Source organism: Paroedura picta, chromosome 16 (assembly GCF_049243985.1).
Source record: "Paroedura picta isolate Pp20150507F chromosome 16, Ppicta_v3.0, whole genome shotgun sequence".
Classification (NCBI taxonomy): Eukaryota; Metazoa; Chordata; class Lepidosauria; order Squamata; family Gekkonidae; genus Paroedura; species Paroedura picta.
In genome coordinates, this window is record NC_135384.1 from 13,910,048 (window position 1) to 13,927,738 (window position 17,691).

At 39.8% G+C, this 17,691-nt stretch overlaps 3 protein-coding genes across 3 annotated transcripts; all 3 read right to left on the minus strand.

Moving 5' to 3' along the window:
• Positions 1–4,199: 4,199 nt before the first annotated feature.
• Positions 4,200–5,183, minus strand: LOC143826793 (olfactory receptor 5AP2-like). The gene has a single exon (XM_077315813.1). It carries the CDS (start codon positions 5,178–5,180, stop codon positions 4,245–4,247), a length of 936 nt encoding a protein of 311 aa, XP_077171928.1. The 5' UTR covers positions 5,181–5,183; the 3' UTR covers positions 4,200–4,244.
• Positions 5,184–8,511: 3,328 nt separating this feature from the next.
• Positions 8,512–9,279, minus strand: LOC143826427 (olfactory receptor 5V1-like). Its single transcript, XM_077315221.1, has one exon. The coding sequence runs from the start codon at positions 9,277–9,279 to the stop codon at positions 8,512–8,514; it is 768 nt and encodes a 255-aa protein (XP_077171336.1).
• A 5,119-nt stretch (positions 9,280–14,398) lies between these two features.
• On the minus strand, positions 14,399–15,337 carry LOC143824974 (olfactory receptor 11L1-like). The gene has a single exon (XM_077312821.1). The coding sequence runs from the start codon at positions 15,335–15,337 to the stop codon at positions 14,399–14,401; it is 939 nt and encodes a 312-aa protein (XP_077168936.1).
• Positions 15,338–17,691: the final 2,354 nt, after the last annotated feature.

Sequence of the window (17,691 nt, forward strand, 5' to 3'; positions counted from 1 at the left end):
TGAATGGAGAAGTATGAATTTTTAAAAAAATTAGCGGGCATTGCGGGACCTTTAAAAAATGGAGAAAGGAGATTGTTTGCCTGGATTGATTGATAGGAGGAAGACAGTTACATTCCTCTTTTCCGCCATTTCCAGCAGAAGTTGTGGAGGATGATAAGTGTTAAAAGGTGGCAGACAAGAGCAAGACAGCAAAAAGCTGAGGAGGGTCTGGGAGGTGCGATAGTATTTAGTGATATCCCATTCACCTGGCGTAACAGTATTTTTACCAGTGTGCGGAAATGGCCCAAATATATGAACCAAATATGAGGAACAGTGTTGCAATGGCTGATCTTTCTCCAGAACTGCACACAGAGGTTCACAGTGGAAGAGGAGCAATAATGCAGGGGAGCAATAATGCAATTCTCTCTCCCACATTGTTCAACATCTACATGCACCCTCTGGCCCATTTGGTCCAGAGCTATGGGCTGCGCAGTCAGCAATATGCTGAGGAAACCCAGCTCTATTTCTGAATGGTCAGCTGGCCCAACTCCTACCTCCCCCCCCCCCAGGAATCATTTGCCATTTGTTTGGAAGTGGTGACAGTCTGGCTCAAGCAGAGCCACCTGAGTCTCAATCCTTCCAAGACAGAGGTCCTGTGGCTATGTAAAAAAGGTCCAGACAGGAAGCACACCTCCCTCCCCTGGGTGGGGTACAATTGGAGACCTCACCCCTTTTCTTGGAGGTCCAGGTCACAAAGGTAGCCCAGCTGGCATTTTTCAACCTGTGCTAAGTGAGGCTACTAGTGCCCTAACTGGACTCAGAGCACTCAGCCATTGTGACCCATGTGATAGTCACCTCCGGGCTAGATTTCTGTAAGCATGTTCCATGCTTAGTATGTAGAAGAGAAATTTTGTCTTGTAACTTGCTTATGTTTGTGGAACCCTGATTTACAAGGCTGGCCAATCAGTGAGTGTGATATAGGGGAACTAGCAGGCAGCTTGCAGGGTTTCCATTCATCTGTGAGTGGCTTTGTCCTTGCAAAGCCAGCAATTTAGATACCACTTGTCACTTTTTCATTCATTTTGACTAACACAATACTGACAGTGACAAATGGATCACACAGTTTTCATCCAAAAATGAAGTCCTGCTGTAATGCATGTGATTGGGTTTCAGAAGGGTATGTTCCAAGGACTAAGGAGTATATTATACCAGCACCTTTTGTTAATAAAACATGGACACAGCTTTTACCAGTAAAGCAAAGGAGCATCAGTGCAGCATCAGCAGATCCAGTAATCTTGCAGCTAGCTGACCACAAGGGAGCTTCTTTCCAGTGATTTTGCTGGAGCCCCAAGCTACTTGACTTTGATTGGTGTACAGATCCCGATTGCCTATTGGCACTTGGGGATTAGCAGGTTTTTGGAGAACCCTGCAGATGTGGTCCTCTACTTTGTTCCCCCTGTCATCTGGTTGTGCAAGCCATCTGGGCTTCCCTCCAAGGGGTAGACACCACGGATCATCACGTACGTCTTGTCACCCATCCAACAATGTATGGAGGCCCATAAGCTGAGGGAGTTCAGGACAGAGGTTCAATCTCTCCCAAAATGGATCTGCCCTATGCACCATAAGCACCACCAGTAGTTGTGACAAAAAATTCAGTAACTGTTCATTTTCTCATCTAATCTAGTATACTGCTAAATGTCTATAATCTAGGCTATGTTCCATTGACTACATGAGCATAGCTGATATAGTCCAGTAATATGGTTGGAAGTTTGTAAGCTTTTCTCCCAAACTTGTGAACTATCCAACTCCTCCCCAGAATGTTATCTGTGTCATTGTACAGAGACAACAAGCATGTGCTCAGCTCATGGCTGATATCCATCTCTCTATGTTGACGATGCCTGAATCCTCACTGACCATCTTCCCTCCTATGGCAGGATTCATTGGTCTCAAATAAAACACAGACATGTTTGTAGCTTAGCTATTAGCTGACACTGAGCCAAATATGACTCTTGCAATCACAAAATTTTTGTCTATCGCATTTAATAGCCTCGTGTTTTAATATAAAGCTTCTACTCATTATTCTGTACCTCTATGTATTCCCAAGTTTTGTATATTAGGGTATTTTTTAATTCTTTATTTTGTTTATTACTATTGACCTATGAGCACTAATAAAATAATGGAAATGGGGAGAGCTATTTCTGCCTGCTCTGTCCTTCCATCTAAACAGATGTCAGGATTCTTTAAAGAGTCTTCGCCAAAGCCATAGGCAGTTATTGGAACTGTCTGTTTAAAAATAAAGGAGATTTTGATGAGTCAAAGAATCTTGTCTTGGTGAGAGGAATGGCTCTCAGCCGTCTTCCAAACCAGAACCTGCCCTAGGTGTGGCAGCTATTCTCCCTCTTTGGGCTGCTCCATATGCATAGAATAATTTCCTTGCGACAAAGAATGTATTTATTTTGACATTAAATCATTTATTTATTTATTCATTTGTTTATTTATTCATTTATTCATTTATTTATATATATACCGCCCTCCTCGAAGGCTCAGGGCTGTTTACAGGAAACAAGAAAAAGACACAGGTAACATCATATACGGTAAACAACAGGTGATAACAACAATAACATTATAACAATAATGACATTAAATGACAATAAAGACAATTAAATCTCAAATGAGATAACTTCTTGGTAACTGCCACTGTTTATGAGTAGTACTTAGAGATTTGAAAGTTTCTTCACATATCACAAAAATTCAACGTCAAGTATCAGCTGATTTTCTTTCTGACTATGCCAAACCAAAAAGGGAACTGAAACCCAACCAGAATAGAAGTCAGGAACCCAAAAGTTGAGTGGCAAACCAATACTAAAAAATCATTACAAAGATTTATCAAACAATGTGCAGCGATAATATATTAAAGACAACATCAAAACACCACATTTCCAACTGCACATGACAGAACAGACCGAACAAGTTTCGATTCACAGGGGACTTCCTCAGTAGAGTTGATGTAGAGTTAGGCAAAAGCTTAGAGTGGTGGATTCAGATAATACGTATCTTAGATTAGAAGGTGGGTTCCAAACCAGATACTTTCGAAACACTAGTTGGAGCTATACCGAACAGATTTTTCTTCCAAATGAGTAGACATGTTGGTCTGAAGTAACACAATAAAATCAGAGTCCAGAAGTACCTTTAAGACCAACAAAGATTACTGCCATCCAGCAACCCTTTAGATTTTGTTCCTATTCAAGAGAGTATTTCACACAATATATTGACCACTGAGGAAGACCACTGTAGGTCGAAACGCGGTTGGCCTGTCCTGTCATGTGCAGTTAAATATGTGTTGTTTGTACTTTCTTTCTGACTAGACAGTAACTTACTTGTTATCTCATTTTATGAGTATTCTTTATTGGTTATGCATATGACATTTTTGCACAAGTACTATATACTTTTCTGATAATTATCCATTTTTTGGGAGGGGAAGTAAATATTCACAGTATATCCATACTACTAACATTATGATGGAAGATGAATCAACAACAACATAAAGAGGATCAGGACAAATGCATGGAATGGGAGTTCAGCTTGGCTGAGCTGAAGTAGGAACCAAATCAACATTCTTTCAGATACTTTCCAACTTATCTGATCCTAACTGCCCATGCCTACTTGTAGATGCAAATATATCATTCCCTGGGTACTTTTTGAAGCAACTCTTCCTCCTATGAAGTGAAAAAAATTACAGTGTATTGTAGTTTAAGTGAAGCTCTGCTTTGCTATGAATGCTCACTATGGCCAATTATGCATGAGATGGGCCAACGCTCACATGTTAGTGGGACAAATCTCTGCACATGCACAACATCATTGTTGGCCAGCCCCCTCCCACTACTTTCTTTCTGACTAGACAGTAACTTACTTGTTATCTCATTTTATGAATATTCTTTATTGGTTATGCATATGACATTTTTGCACAAGTATTATATCTGATAATTATCCATTTTTTGGAGGGGAATTAAATATTCACAGTAGATCCATACTACTGACATTATGATGGAAGATGAATCATCAACAACAACAACAACATATTAGGAAAACCAGGAAGAGAGGATCTTGGGAAAAAATTGATTATTTTTTTGGCTCCTGGTCCATTCCATTATACTTCTTATTACTAAAGCTGAAAACTCAAGTGAATAAATTGAAAGGGATCTATTAATAGAGACTACATTTCATTCCAGACTAGTCTGATATAATTACTCTCCATCTTCAATAATTCACTTGGAAATCTCACATATGTTAACAGCTCTCCTTAAAGCACTCTTTACCTCTTTATTTTTAAGACTATAGATCAGGGGATTAATTAGAGGGGTTAAGACAGTGTAGAAGACTGAGGAGATCTTGTCCACTTCTCTCAGAGCTGCTTTTTTTGGTAACAAATATACAAACATCAATGAACCATAGAATATGGAAACCACAATGAGGTGGGAAGAGCAAGTGGAAAAGGCCTTTTTTCTCCCATCTGAAGATGGGATTCGTAAAATGGCATGAATTATGCAAGTATAAGACAACAGGATCAAAAGTAAAGAAGAACCATCGATGGCAGATATTGTGAGGCTCAGCAGTGTCACCAGGGTTGTGTCACTGCATGATAGACTGATCACTGGGTTTAATTCACAGAAGAAATGATCAATTTCACGGGGGCCACAGTATTTCAGCTGTGACATAAAACTTACTACCAAGGTCATAAATGTCATTCCAAAAAGCCAAGATAGAGCTGACAACAGAAAGCAGAGTCTTCCGCTCATGAGAGTTGCATATTGAAGAGGTTTGCATATTGCCAAATACCGATCGTATGACATGGATGCCAGTAGGTAGCATTCAGCAATCACAAATGTACCAAAACAGAAAAACTGAAATAAGCAACCCCCAACAGAAATGGTTCTGTCCCCAGTCAGGAAACTGGTCAGCATCCTGGGAAGAATGGTTGAAGTGTAGAAAGTCTCCAGGCAGGAAAAGTTTCCAAGGAATAAGTACATAGGAATGTGAAGGTGATGATCTGTGAATACTAACACAATGATGAGGATGTTTCCAGCCATGGTCACAAGATAGATTATTAGGAAAACCAGGAAGAGAGGAATCTGAAGTACAGGGACATCCACTAATCCAAGAAGAATAAATGTAGTTATTTCTGTTTGATTCTCTGTCTGCATATGGTCCACAGCGTGAATCACTGAAAATGAAATTTAAAATGACATTGTCTCCAAGTGAAAGACCCAAAGCCTAGAAATGTTTGTACTCTTTCTCCCACTATTAATACTGAGATTTATACATGTTATAACATGCTTTATCTGGACATGGAGAGAACACACCAAAAGACTTTTCTGTTACGACGTTAATTGTGCAGATATTACTTCATGCAGTCGATCAACTCATTTTTACTTGATGACAATATTAAAGAAGGATATTCCAGTGCACTGTGTTGCACCATAAGGTGACTAGATTATGCAGTTTGTTATATAATTTATACTGTGCCTTTCTCTTCAAAACCACGTTTAATCATTTTCTAATTTTTTTACTTGATTCCTGTGAGGTAGGTCAGGTGGACATTGGGTGAATAATTTTGTCAAAGAAAAGTCATAGTTTGCAAGGCTTTTCTACAGGAGTAGAATCAAAGCTTAAGAAACTTTACGATCTGCAGCCTTACTGTCTGTTTTAACAAATTCAGCAGCTCCCCATGTTCTGGTACCAGCTGTACGTGATAGTCACCTGAACTGGTTATAGAATTATTCTGAATAGAAAATAAGTGGATAGTCACTTATATGTAAGGCTGTAACCTAAATGACAAGTAAGAGTACAAGGACTGGGTTGGATCCAGACTACGTTGGCAATTGCCACCAGTACCACAGTCCCCTTAAACACACCCATCATGCCTTTCCTTGTCCTCCAGGACCTGGATTACATGTAGATTAGTAGCCTGGATTGGGAGGAGGAGGCAAGAAAGTTATTGTCTATTGTTAAAGAGTGTAGTTTGGATCTAGCCCAACACAGTTTCTTGAACTGGATGAATCCAACTTTCCATTCAACACTGCCTATACTACCCTCTTCATTATAGCCTCCATGTCTGGACTTGATCTTGAACTGCAAAACTGGCCATATTCCCAAGGACATATATTTTGACAGCAAGCAACTGATATTGTCACAATCATACCTTTTGCTCAAATAAGTATTTTTCTTCGGAGCCCCCATCCACCAACTAAAGGATACCTCATTTGATGGAACATTTTATATGGCACATGGCCATAATTAAATCCAGCCTTCTATATTTTGCTAGAATTGGCTTATGAGAATCATGCAATCTTTAAATAAGTCTAATGCTCTCTATTCAGAATAATAATATATATTTACACTTTTACCGTTAACCATCAACTTGCACCCATGAAGAATGCTTGAGAGTTGTATCTATGCAGCTGTCGCACATTTGTCTAGCTAGTATGAAAATGACTTACTTTTCTTGAAGTAAACAATTGTATCTTGCTAGTTCACTTGTACAATACACAAAAGAGGCTTTATATTAGGGAACAAGAGACCATCTGCAGAGAGAATCCTCTTGATACCATGAAAAAGAAATTTCATAATGAGTAGCCAATTCATCTTCTAAAACAAATGATGCAGTGCTCATTAAGACTTCAAAATACTCCAATCTTTTACTTAGAATTACTCTTGTTATCAACATTTGAAAGTTGTGTCTCTAGAGACCTCTCAAGTGATTTCTTGCAAGTGAAGTGTTTTGATCACAGAGAAATTCATATTTCCTCAATTCTAATTAACAAATAGTCCTTTCTTCTTTTTTATGCTTCTGTGAAAAAAAACCATGCATATTCAAAGGCAACATAAAGGTATCCCCTGTGCAAGCACCGAGTCATGTCTGACTCTTGGGGTGACGCCCTCTAGCGTTTTCATGGCAGACTCAATACGGGGTGGTTTGCCAGTGCCTTCCCCAGTCATGACCATTTACCCCCCAGCAGCAAGCTGGGTACTCATTTTACCGACCTCGGAAGGATGGAAGGCTGAGTCAACCTTGAGCCGGCTGCTGGGATCGAACTCCCAACCTCATGGGCAAAGCTTTCAGGCGGCTGCCTTACCACTCTGCGCCACAAGAGGCTCATATAAAAGGCAACATATAATAATACAAATATATGTATATCAACAAAAAGAAGGAAATAGGGCCTATGAAAATCATGAAGTGATCTTTGAGTCTTGAAAGCTCAAAGCCCCAAATCTTGTCAATAACCTTTGTCTTGTAACTTGCTTATGTTTGTGGAAACCTGATTGACAAGGCTGGCCAATCCATGAGTATGATACATCCATGTATATATCTGTGCAAGTAAACTTGTTGTTCTTAGGCCTCTTCATCCCTGTGCCTCATTCAAGCCACACCTCAAGGATTCAAGGTAAAGCATTCAGTGTGATCTCTCTGGAACCTTAAGAGGTGGGGAGGGGCATTATATCTTTATTCTTTGATGACTTCTTCCACTGCTTCCAGATGGATTTACAATATCTGGGCAAGTGCAAAGGTTTATTGGGACCGCAGACAGATCCCCGACAGTTTGGTAGCAAACCATCTAGTGATGGTTCCACCCCCAACACTGGTCCAAGGATCCAATTAGAATTTATTGTGCCATCTCTGCAGGCCAAAGCTTAGATAACAGTGTTAATCTTCAGATTGAGTTTATTTCATTCTCTAGAAGGTGCTAAGTGAAATGCTCTGTTATCCTAAAAAGCTCTGATCAAAAATTGGGGGAATCAGCTATGCAAAAATAATAATAAGAAGAGTTGGTTCTTATATGTCCCTTTTATCTACCCGACAGTTCAATGTGCATTTAATTATTACCTACTAATGTTCATGTACTGTGATATGATGGACAATATAACAGCAAAAGTATATTCCCTGTTCTTTGTCAACAGTATTTGAGTAATCAGTAATACAGTAATCAAGAGTATTTAGAGATTTACACGCTTTTCTTTTTACCAATTACAAATGTGCAATGCATGCTGCATAGTCAAAGATAAGTAGTGTTGCTATTTGACAAGATAGAAACATATCTGCTATACCAATTAAAACCTGATGCATATTCTTTATTGGTCATGCATTGAATGGTTTTACTTCAGTAATAATTAGTCATCTGACAAGTATCAAATACTGGTTTTTTGGGGGGAAGTACCAGAAATACAACATATTCCTACTACTATCACTGTGTTAAAAGTTGAATCAAAAGCAGCATAAAGAGAATCTAGTAAGAAACTAGATTATTCCATTGGTTCTTCTTCCATTCCATTATACCTCTACTCCTAAAGTTGAAAACTCAAATGTATACATGGAATGGAAATTATTACAGGAGCCTATAAGAATTTGCTTCACCCTGTAGATTTTATTCAAGACTAGTTTGATCTAATTACTATCCATCTCTGACAAATCACTTGGAAATCCCACACTTGTTTACAGCTCTCCTTAAAGCTTTTTTGACCTCTTTGTTTCTTAGACTATAGTGAACCATAGAATATGGAAACCACAATGAGGTGGGAAGAACAAGTGGAAAAGGCCTTTTTTCTACCATCTGAAGATGGGATTTTAATAATGGCAGCAATTATACAAATGTAAGAGAGCAGGGTCAGAAGAAAAGAAGGTATACTATCTATGACAGATACTATGAGGCTCACCAGTGTCACCAGTGTAGTGTCACTGCATGATAGATTAATCAGTGGTATCAAGTCACAAAAGAAACGGTCAATATCCTGGGGGCCACAGTATTTCAGCTGTGACAACAAACTCATTAATAAAGTCATTACCATTATCCCACAGAACCAAGATACAGCTGACAACAGAAAGCAGAGTCTTCTGCTCATGAGAGTTGCATATTGGAGGGGCTTGCATATTGCCAAATACCGATCATATGACATGGATGCCAGTAGGTAGCATTCAGCAATGGCAGTTATACCAAAACAGTAAAGCTGGATATAGCAACCCGCAACAGAAATGGCTCTGTCCCCTGTCAGGAAACTGGCTAGCATTCTGGGGAGAAGGGTGGAAGTGTAGACGGTCTCCAAACAAGACAAGTTTCCAAGGAAGAAGTACATAGGGATATGAAGTTGAGGATCCGTGATTACTAACACAATGATGATGATGTTTCCAGCCATGGTCACAACATAGATTATTAGGAAAACCAGGAAGAGAGGAATCTGAAGCTCTGGGGCATCCCCAAATCCCAGAAGAATAAATGTAGTTATTGCTGATTTATTGTCTGTCTCCATATGATCCACAGCTTGAATCACTGAAAATGAAATGAAAAAAAACATCACATGGTTTTCAAGTGATAGATCCAAAGTCTAGAAATGTTTATCACCTTTCTCCAACAATTTTTCCTGAGATTTATAAATGTTATCCTGTTTCCTATCTGGACATGGAGAGAACACTCCAAATGACTTTTCTGTTATGACATTTATTGTGCAGATATAAACTAGCTGATCATCTCATCGTTGATGATAACATTAAATAAGGATGCTACAATGAATTATTAGGGCTGGGCCATAATGTGATTAACAGACACAGTTTGTTTTACTTCAATTATACTGTTCCTTTATTCTAGTTTGGTGTAGTGGTTAGGAGTGTGGACTTCTAATCTGGCATTCCAGGTTCGATTCTGCACTCCCCCACATGCAGCCAGTTGGGTGACCATGGGCTCGCCATGGCACTGTTTCTTGAAGTGGATGAATCCATTTTTCCATCAAACACTGTCTATACTGCCCTCTTTATTATAGCCTCCACGTGTGGACTTGATCTTGAATTGCAAAATTGGCCATATTCCCAAGGACATATATTTTGACGGCAAGCAACTGTTATTGTCACAATCATACCTTTTGTTCAAATGAGGATTTTTCTTCGGAGCCCCCATCCACCAACTAAAGGATACATCATTTGATGGAACATTTTATATGGTGCATAGCCATAATTATATCCAGCCTTCTATATTTTGCTACAATTGGCTTATGAGAATCATGCCATCTTTAAATAAGTCTAATGCTGTCTATTCAGAATAATAATATATATTTACACTTTTACTGTTAACCATCAACTTGCATCCATGAAGAATGCTTGAGAGTTGTATCCATGCGGCTGTCGCACATTTGTCTAGCTAGTATGAAAAATGACTTACTTTTCTTGAAGTAAACAATTGTATCTTGCTAGTTCACTTGTACAATGCACAAAAGAGGCTTTATATTAGGGAACAAGAGACCATCTGCAGAGAGAATCCTCTTGACACCATGAAAAAGAAATTTCATAATGAGTAGCCAATTCATCTTCTAAAACAAATGATGCAGTACTCATTAAGGCTTCAAAATACTCCAGTTTTATTTATTTAGAATTACTCTTGTTATCAACATTTGAAAGTTGCATCACTAGGGAACTCTCAAGTGATTTCTTACAACTTGATTTCTTGTTTTGATCACAGAGAAATTCATACTTCCCCTATTCTAATTAACAAAAAGTCCTTTCTTCTTTTTTGTCCTTCTATGAAAAAACATGCATATTCAAAGGCAACATATAATAATACAAATATATGTATATCAACAAAAAGGAGGAAATAGAGCCATATGCTACTCACGAAGTTATCTTTGACTCTTGAAAGCTCAAAGCCCCCAAATCTTGTCAATATCTAAGGTGCTAATGGACTCCAATCTATCTCTGTATGAAGTTTCAGCCCCTAGCTTTTCAGTCATATTCTTGATGAAAGGGACATTCATATTATCCCAATTGACACATATATGGAAATATATGGTAGTATGTCAATGATGGAAAGAACATTGCCATTTGGATGGCCAAAGGATAGTTTTGCCTTGATACTGTATTATTATTATTATTATTATTATTACTGTAGAGTTTAGAGAAAAGCAGAAAGTTAGTCATACTTATCAAGATCAAATCAAAATGATTTGGATAATCCTCTTTACAAAATTGTCTGAGCAAGCCAAAGTCAGTTTTCCCAAAGCCAGTCTAATACAGCAGAAGCAAAGGGAACAGGCCTACCTTGTCAGGCTGGTTCTCGTCAGTCTGAATCTGCCTGTCTGCCCACCTCTATCTTGTAGCAGTTGCTATGATGTTGTTGCTTGCTAAAGAATCAGCAAGCATCTTCCATGCTTGGCATATCGAAGATAACTTTTGTCTTGTAACTTGCTTATGTTTGTGGGAACCTGATTGACAAGGCTGGCCAAACGATGAGTATTATACATCCATGTATATATCTGTGCAAGTAAACTTGTTGTTTTTAGGCCTCTTCATCCCTGTGCCTCATTCAAGCTATACCACAGGGATTCAAGGTAAAAGCATTCAGTGTGATCTCTCTGGGTATGCAACAAGAGTGGAACCTTAAGCGGTGGGGAGGAGCATTGTATCTTTTATTCTTTGATGACTTCTGCCACTGCTTCCAGATGGATTTACAATATCTGGGCAAGTGCAAAGGTTTATTGGGACCGCAGACAGATTCCTGACAGTTTGGTAGCAAAGGGTACTATCTTGTGGTGGTTCCCCCCCAACACTGGTCCAAGGCTCCACTTAGAATTCATTGTTCCATCTCTGCAGGCCAAAGCTTAGATAACAGTGTTAATCTTCAGATTGAGTTTATTTCATTCTCTAGAAGGTGTTAAGCGAAATGCTTTGTTATCCTAAAATGCTCTGATCAAAAATTGGGGGAATCAGCTATGCAAAAATAATAATAAGAAGAGTTGGTTCTTAAATGCCCCTTTTTTCTACCCAAAGGAGCCTCAAAGTGGATTACAATCATCTTCCGTTTCCTCTCCCCACAACAGACACCCTGTGAGGTAGGTGAGGCTGAGAGAGCCTTGTTATCACTTCTTGGTCAGAACAGTTTTATCCATGCCGTGGTTAGCCCAAGCCATAGGCAAGTCCCAACTGAAGAAGCTTGTTGAGGTTATCAGGCAGTAACACAGACATATTTCTAACCTCAAACAGACCCCAGAGGCCAGTTGCTCCCAAACCACCACCATCTCTTGACAAGGAGCAGTCCACTCCCAACTGAAGTGGACCTGCGGAGTAGGTTGCTCTACTGAGGGCACAGCTTGAGTGGGCTGAGGTTGAGGGTTGGACAACTACACCATCATGGCTAAGCAGAAGCAGCCAGGAGCTGAGGGAAAGGGAAGAGAGGCAACCGGCTTTCACTAGGCTGGGGAGATGACAGCTCATCCAGGAAGAGTAGAAAGAGGGAAAAGGGAAAGGGGCTGAGAAACGATCAAGGAAGGGACAGGATAAACATCTTTCAAAGGGGGGAACCAGAACCAGAACCGGGAGGTAATATCTGGCTAGCCCCACAGTGCACTGGATCAGCCCCAGTGTGCACAGACATTTCTATCACACATCATATAAGTCAGCCACAAATAAGTGTTGCATTTTTAAAAATCTAACAGTTCAATGTGCATTTAATTACTGCCTACTAATGTTCATGTACTGTGATATGATGGACAATATAACAGGAAAAGTATATTCCCTTTTGTTTGTCAATATTAATCAACAGTATTTAGAGATTTGCAAGATTTCTTTTTACCAATTACAAATGTGCAATGCATGCTGCATAGTCAAAGATAAGCAGTGTTACTTACTATTTGACAAGAGAGAAACTTAAATACTGGTTTGGGGGGGTACCAAAAATACAACATATTCCTACTACTATCACGATGTTAATAGTTGAATCAAAAGCAGCATAAAGAGGATCTTGTAACAAACTGGATTTTTCCATTGGTTCTTCTTCAATTCCATTGGTGATCCAAGGAAGTCAGCATGGATTTGTCTCCAAAAGGTCCTGCCAGACCAACCTGGTTTCCTTTTTTGACCAAGTAACAGGTTTGCTGGATCGTGGAAATTCGGTTGATGTCATTTACTTGGATTTTAGTAAAGCTTTTGACAAGGTTCCCCATGAGTGGCGGGGAATAAATCTAATCATCATCATCATCATCATCATCATCATCATCATCATCATCATCATCATCATCATCACATTATGGCCCAGCCCTAATAATGCATTGCAGTATCCTTATTTAATGTTATCATCAACAATTAAATAATATGCTAGTTAATATCTGCACAATAAATGTCATAACAGAAAAGTCTTTTGGAGTTCCCCATGATGTTCTGATGAATAAGTTGAAGGACTGCAATCTGGATTTTCAGATAGTCAGATGGATAGGGAACTGGTTAGAGAACCGCACTCAAAGAGTAGTTGTCAATGGTGTTTCATCAGACTGGAGAGAGGTGAGTAGCGGGGTACCTCAGGGCTCGGTGCTCAGACCAGTACTTTTTAACATATTTATTAATGATCTAGATGAGGGGGTGGAGGGACTACTCATCAAGTTTGCAGATGACACCAAATTGGGAGGACCGGCAAATACTCCAGAAGATAGAGACAGAGTTCAACGAGATCTGAACACAATGGGAAAATGGGCAAATGAGAACAAGATGCAATTTAATAAAGATAAGTGTAAAGTTCTGCATCTGGGTCAGAAAAATGAAAAGCATGCCTACTGAATGGGGGATACGCTTCTAGGTGACACTGTGTGTGAACGAGACCTTGGGGTACTTGTGGATTTTAAACTAAACATGAGCAGGCAGTGTGATGCAGCGGTAAAAAAAGGCAAATGCCATTTGGGGCTGTATCAACAGGGGCATCACATCAAAATCACAATATGTCATAGTCCCATTGTATACGGCACTGGACATACCACACCTGGAGTACTGTGTGCAGTTCTGGAGGCTTCACTTCAAGAAGGACGTAGATAAAACTGAAAGGTTAGAGAGGAGAGCGACTATGAAGCCCTATGAAGTTAGGTTGAGGGACTTCGGGTTGTTCAGCTTGGAGAAAAGGAGGTTGAGAGGGGACATGATATCCCTCTTTAAGTATTTGAAAGGTTGTCATTTGGAGGAGGGCAGGATGCTGTTCCCACTGGCTGCAGAGGAAAGGACATACAGTAATGGGTTCAAACTACAAGTACAATGATATAGGCTAGATATCAGTAAAAATAATTTTCACAGTCATAGTTCAGCAGTGGAATAGGCTGCCTAAGGAGGTGGTGAGCTTCTCCTCACTGGCAATCTTCAAGCAAAGGTTGGATACACACTTTTCTTGGATGCTTTAGGATGCTTAGGGCTGATCCTGCTTTGAGCAGGGGGTTGGACTAGATGGCCTGTATGGCCCTTTCCAACTCTATGATTCTATGATTATATTATTATACCTCTATTCCTAAAGTTGAAAACTCAAATGTATAAATGGAATGGAAATTATTACAGGAGGCTATAAGAAATAGCTTCACCCTGTAGACTTTATTCAAGACTAGTTTGATCTAATTACTATCCATCTCTGACAAATCACTTGGAAATCCCACACTTGTTTACAGCTCTCCTTAAAGCTTTTTTGACCTCTTTGTTTCTTAGACTATAGATCAGGGGATTGATTAGAGGGGTTAAGACTGTGTAGAAGACTGAGAAGATATTGTCCACTTCTCTCAGACCTTCTTTTTCTGGTAGCACGTATACAAATATCAGTGAACCATAGAATATGGAAACCACAATGAGGTGGGAAGAACAAGTGGAAAAGGCCTTTTTTCTACCATCTGAAGATGGGATTCTAATAATGGCAGCAATTATACAAATGTAAGAAAGCAGGGTCAGAAGAAAAGAAGGTATACTATCTACGACAGATGCTATGAAGCTCAGCAGTGTCACCAGTGTAGTGTCACTGCATGATAGATTAATCAGCGGTATCAAGTCACAAAAGAAACGGTCAATATCCTGGGGGCCACAGTATTTCAGCTGTGACAAAAAACTCATTAATAAAGTCATTACCATTATCCCACAAAACCAAGATACAACTGACAACAGAAAGCAGAGTCTTCTGCTCATGAGAGTTGCGTATTGGAGGGGCTTGCATATTGCCAAATACCGATCATATGACATGAATGCTAGTAGGTAGCATTCAGCAGTGGCAGTTATACCAAAACAGTAAAGCTGGATAAAACACCCCCCAACAGAAATGGTTCTGTCTCCCGTCAGGAAACTGGCCAGCATTCTGGGGAGAAGGGTGGAAGTGTAGACGGTCTCCAAACAAGACAAGTTTCCAAGGAAGAAATACATGGGGATGTGAAGGTGAGGATCCGTGATTACTAACACAATGATGATGATGTTTCCAGCCATGGTCACAACATAGATTATTAGGAAAACCAGGAAGAGAGGAATCTGAAGCTCTGGGGCATCCCCAAATCCCAGAAGAATAAATGTAGTTATTGCTGATTTATTGTCTGTCTCCATATGATCCACAGCTTGAATCACTGAAAATGAAATGAAAAAAAAAATCACATGGTTTTCAAGTGATAGATCCAAAGTGTAGGAAAGTGTATACCCTTTCTCCAACAATTTTTGCTGAGATTTATTAATGTTATCCTGTTTTTATCTGGACATGGAGAGAACACTCCAAAAGACTTTTCTGTTATGACATTCATTGTGCAGATATTAACTAGCAGATCATCTAATTGTTGATGATAACATTAAATAAGGATACTGCAATGCATTATTAGGGCTTGGCCATAATGTGATTAGCAGACACAGTTTGTTTTACTTCAATTATACTGTTCCTTTATTCTAGTTTGGTGTAGTGGTTAGGAGTGTGGACTTCTAATCTGGAATTCCAGGTTCGATTCCGTACTCCCCCACATGCAGCCAGCTGGCTGACTTTGGGCTCGCCATGACACTGATAAAGCTGTTCTGACCGAGCAATGATATCAGGGCTCTCTCAGCCTAACCTACCTCACTGGGTGTCTGTTGTGGGGAGAGGAAAGGGAAGGTGATTGTAAGCCACTTTGAGCCTTCTTCAGGTAGAGAAAAGGGGCATATAAGAACCAACTCTTCTTCTTCTTCTTCTTCTGCTTCTTCTTCTTCTGCTTCTTCTTCTTCTTCTTCTAAAATAGCAAACAAAATTGAAGAAGTGTTCGCCCTCCACATCCAAAAGTTTACTGTTTTTCTAGGGCAGTGGTTCTCAAACTTCCTCATGCCTTGCTCTAGAGTCAGTTCCTTGAATACAGTTCCCTGTGTTGTGGTGACCCCCAACCATAAAATTATGCAAGTGTTCTTTCACAGAAATTAAACCCAAACTGACCAATGGCATGGAGATCCCTTGTTCATGATTGTATATAAATTGTTTTTTTTTCCCCCTCCGGGGTTTCTCAATTCAGTTCTGCCTGTTGTCCCACGATGCCGATCTCACTCTTTTCCACTGCTCCAGACTGATGAATGCTCTATTCGATCTACCCTGGAAGGCTGTTGTACATAATGGTTCCTACCCCCCCCACACACACACACACCAAGCTGCTAGCCCTGCTGCAACCCCTGTGAAAGTTTACAGGTTTCCTGTGAGGTAGGACAGGCTGACAATGGGTCACCGATTTTGTATAAGAAAAGTCAAGATTGCAAGGATTTCCCAGAGGAGTAGAATCCAAGCCAAATAAACCCTATCATCTGAAGCCTTACTGTTTGTTTTACATAATACATCAGTTCTCTGAGGTCTGGAACGACCATCCTATGATACTCACCTCAACTGGTTATGGAATTATTCTGAACAGAAAATAAGTGGATTGTGACTTAGACATGAAGCTGCAACCTGAATGGCATATAAGAGTATCAGGTCTGGTTTGGAGCAAGACAACATTGGCAATTGCCACCAATACCACAATCCCTTTAAACACACCTATCATGCTATTCCTTGGCTTGCTGAATGACAATGAACTTGTTTAATATTAAATATTAGCATGAAAAATTACTTACATTTCCTGACGTATACAATGATATTGCTTCACATGTACAATACACAAAAGAAGCTATATATGAGGGAACAGCAGACTGTATATAGAGAGGAGTCTCTTGATACCTGAAAGAAGGCATTTTAGAACAATTACCTAATTCCCCTTTGAAAAGCAATGATGAAGTACTCATTAAGGTGTCTTTTGTGTAGATGAACCCTTATTTCAAAAATGTGTATACTGCCTCTCCAGAGACTTTCCCCCAGTGATCTCATACAAGTAAAGTGTCTTGATCAAGGGACATACATATTTCCCCAATTAACAAAGACTCTTCCCTTCTTTTTCTTTCATTTCCTAAGCAACAAAGAGCCAAAACAAAATTTTAGGAAAGCATGTATGGGAGAACTTAGATGGATAGTAATTGAATCAAACTAGTCTGGAATAAAATCTGCAGGGTGGAGCAATTTCCTTTTGATAGATGACCGCCCTGACTCTCTGCCAGGGACAAAATGGCTCAAGTAGAAACATGTGAAGCTCAAATGGATAGGTAGGAAGGGACCATGCAAGTAAGTGTGTACGCCCAACCTGGATGATGTGCAGCTATCAGCAGCTCACTCTGCAGAAACCTGGACATGATCCTGGATGCTTCCCTCTCAATGGAGCTCAGTTTATGAGACTAGCATAGAAGGCATTCTAGCACCTTTGCCAAGCCAAACTACTTGGTTCCAGAAAACCTAGCTACAGTGATCCATGTGATGGTCACCTCTACACTGGACCTCTGCAACTTGCTCTATGCAGGCCTGCTCTTAACTTTGATCTGGAAACTACAGCTGGTCCAAACTGCAGTGGCCAGGTTCCTCACAGCAACAC

Coding starts and splice junctions, on each gene's coding strand:
- LOC143826793 (XM_077315813.1), bottom strand. CDS start 5,180: ATGCAGACAGAGAATCAAACAGAAATAACTACATTTATTCTTCTTGGA.
- LOC143826427 (XM_077315221.1), bottom strand. CDS start 9,279: ATGGAGACAGACAATAAATCAGCAATAACTACATTTATTCTTCTGGGA.
- LOC143824974 (XM_077312821.1), bottom strand. CDS start 15,337: ATGGAGACAGACAATAAATCAGCAATAACTACATTTATTCTTCTGGGA.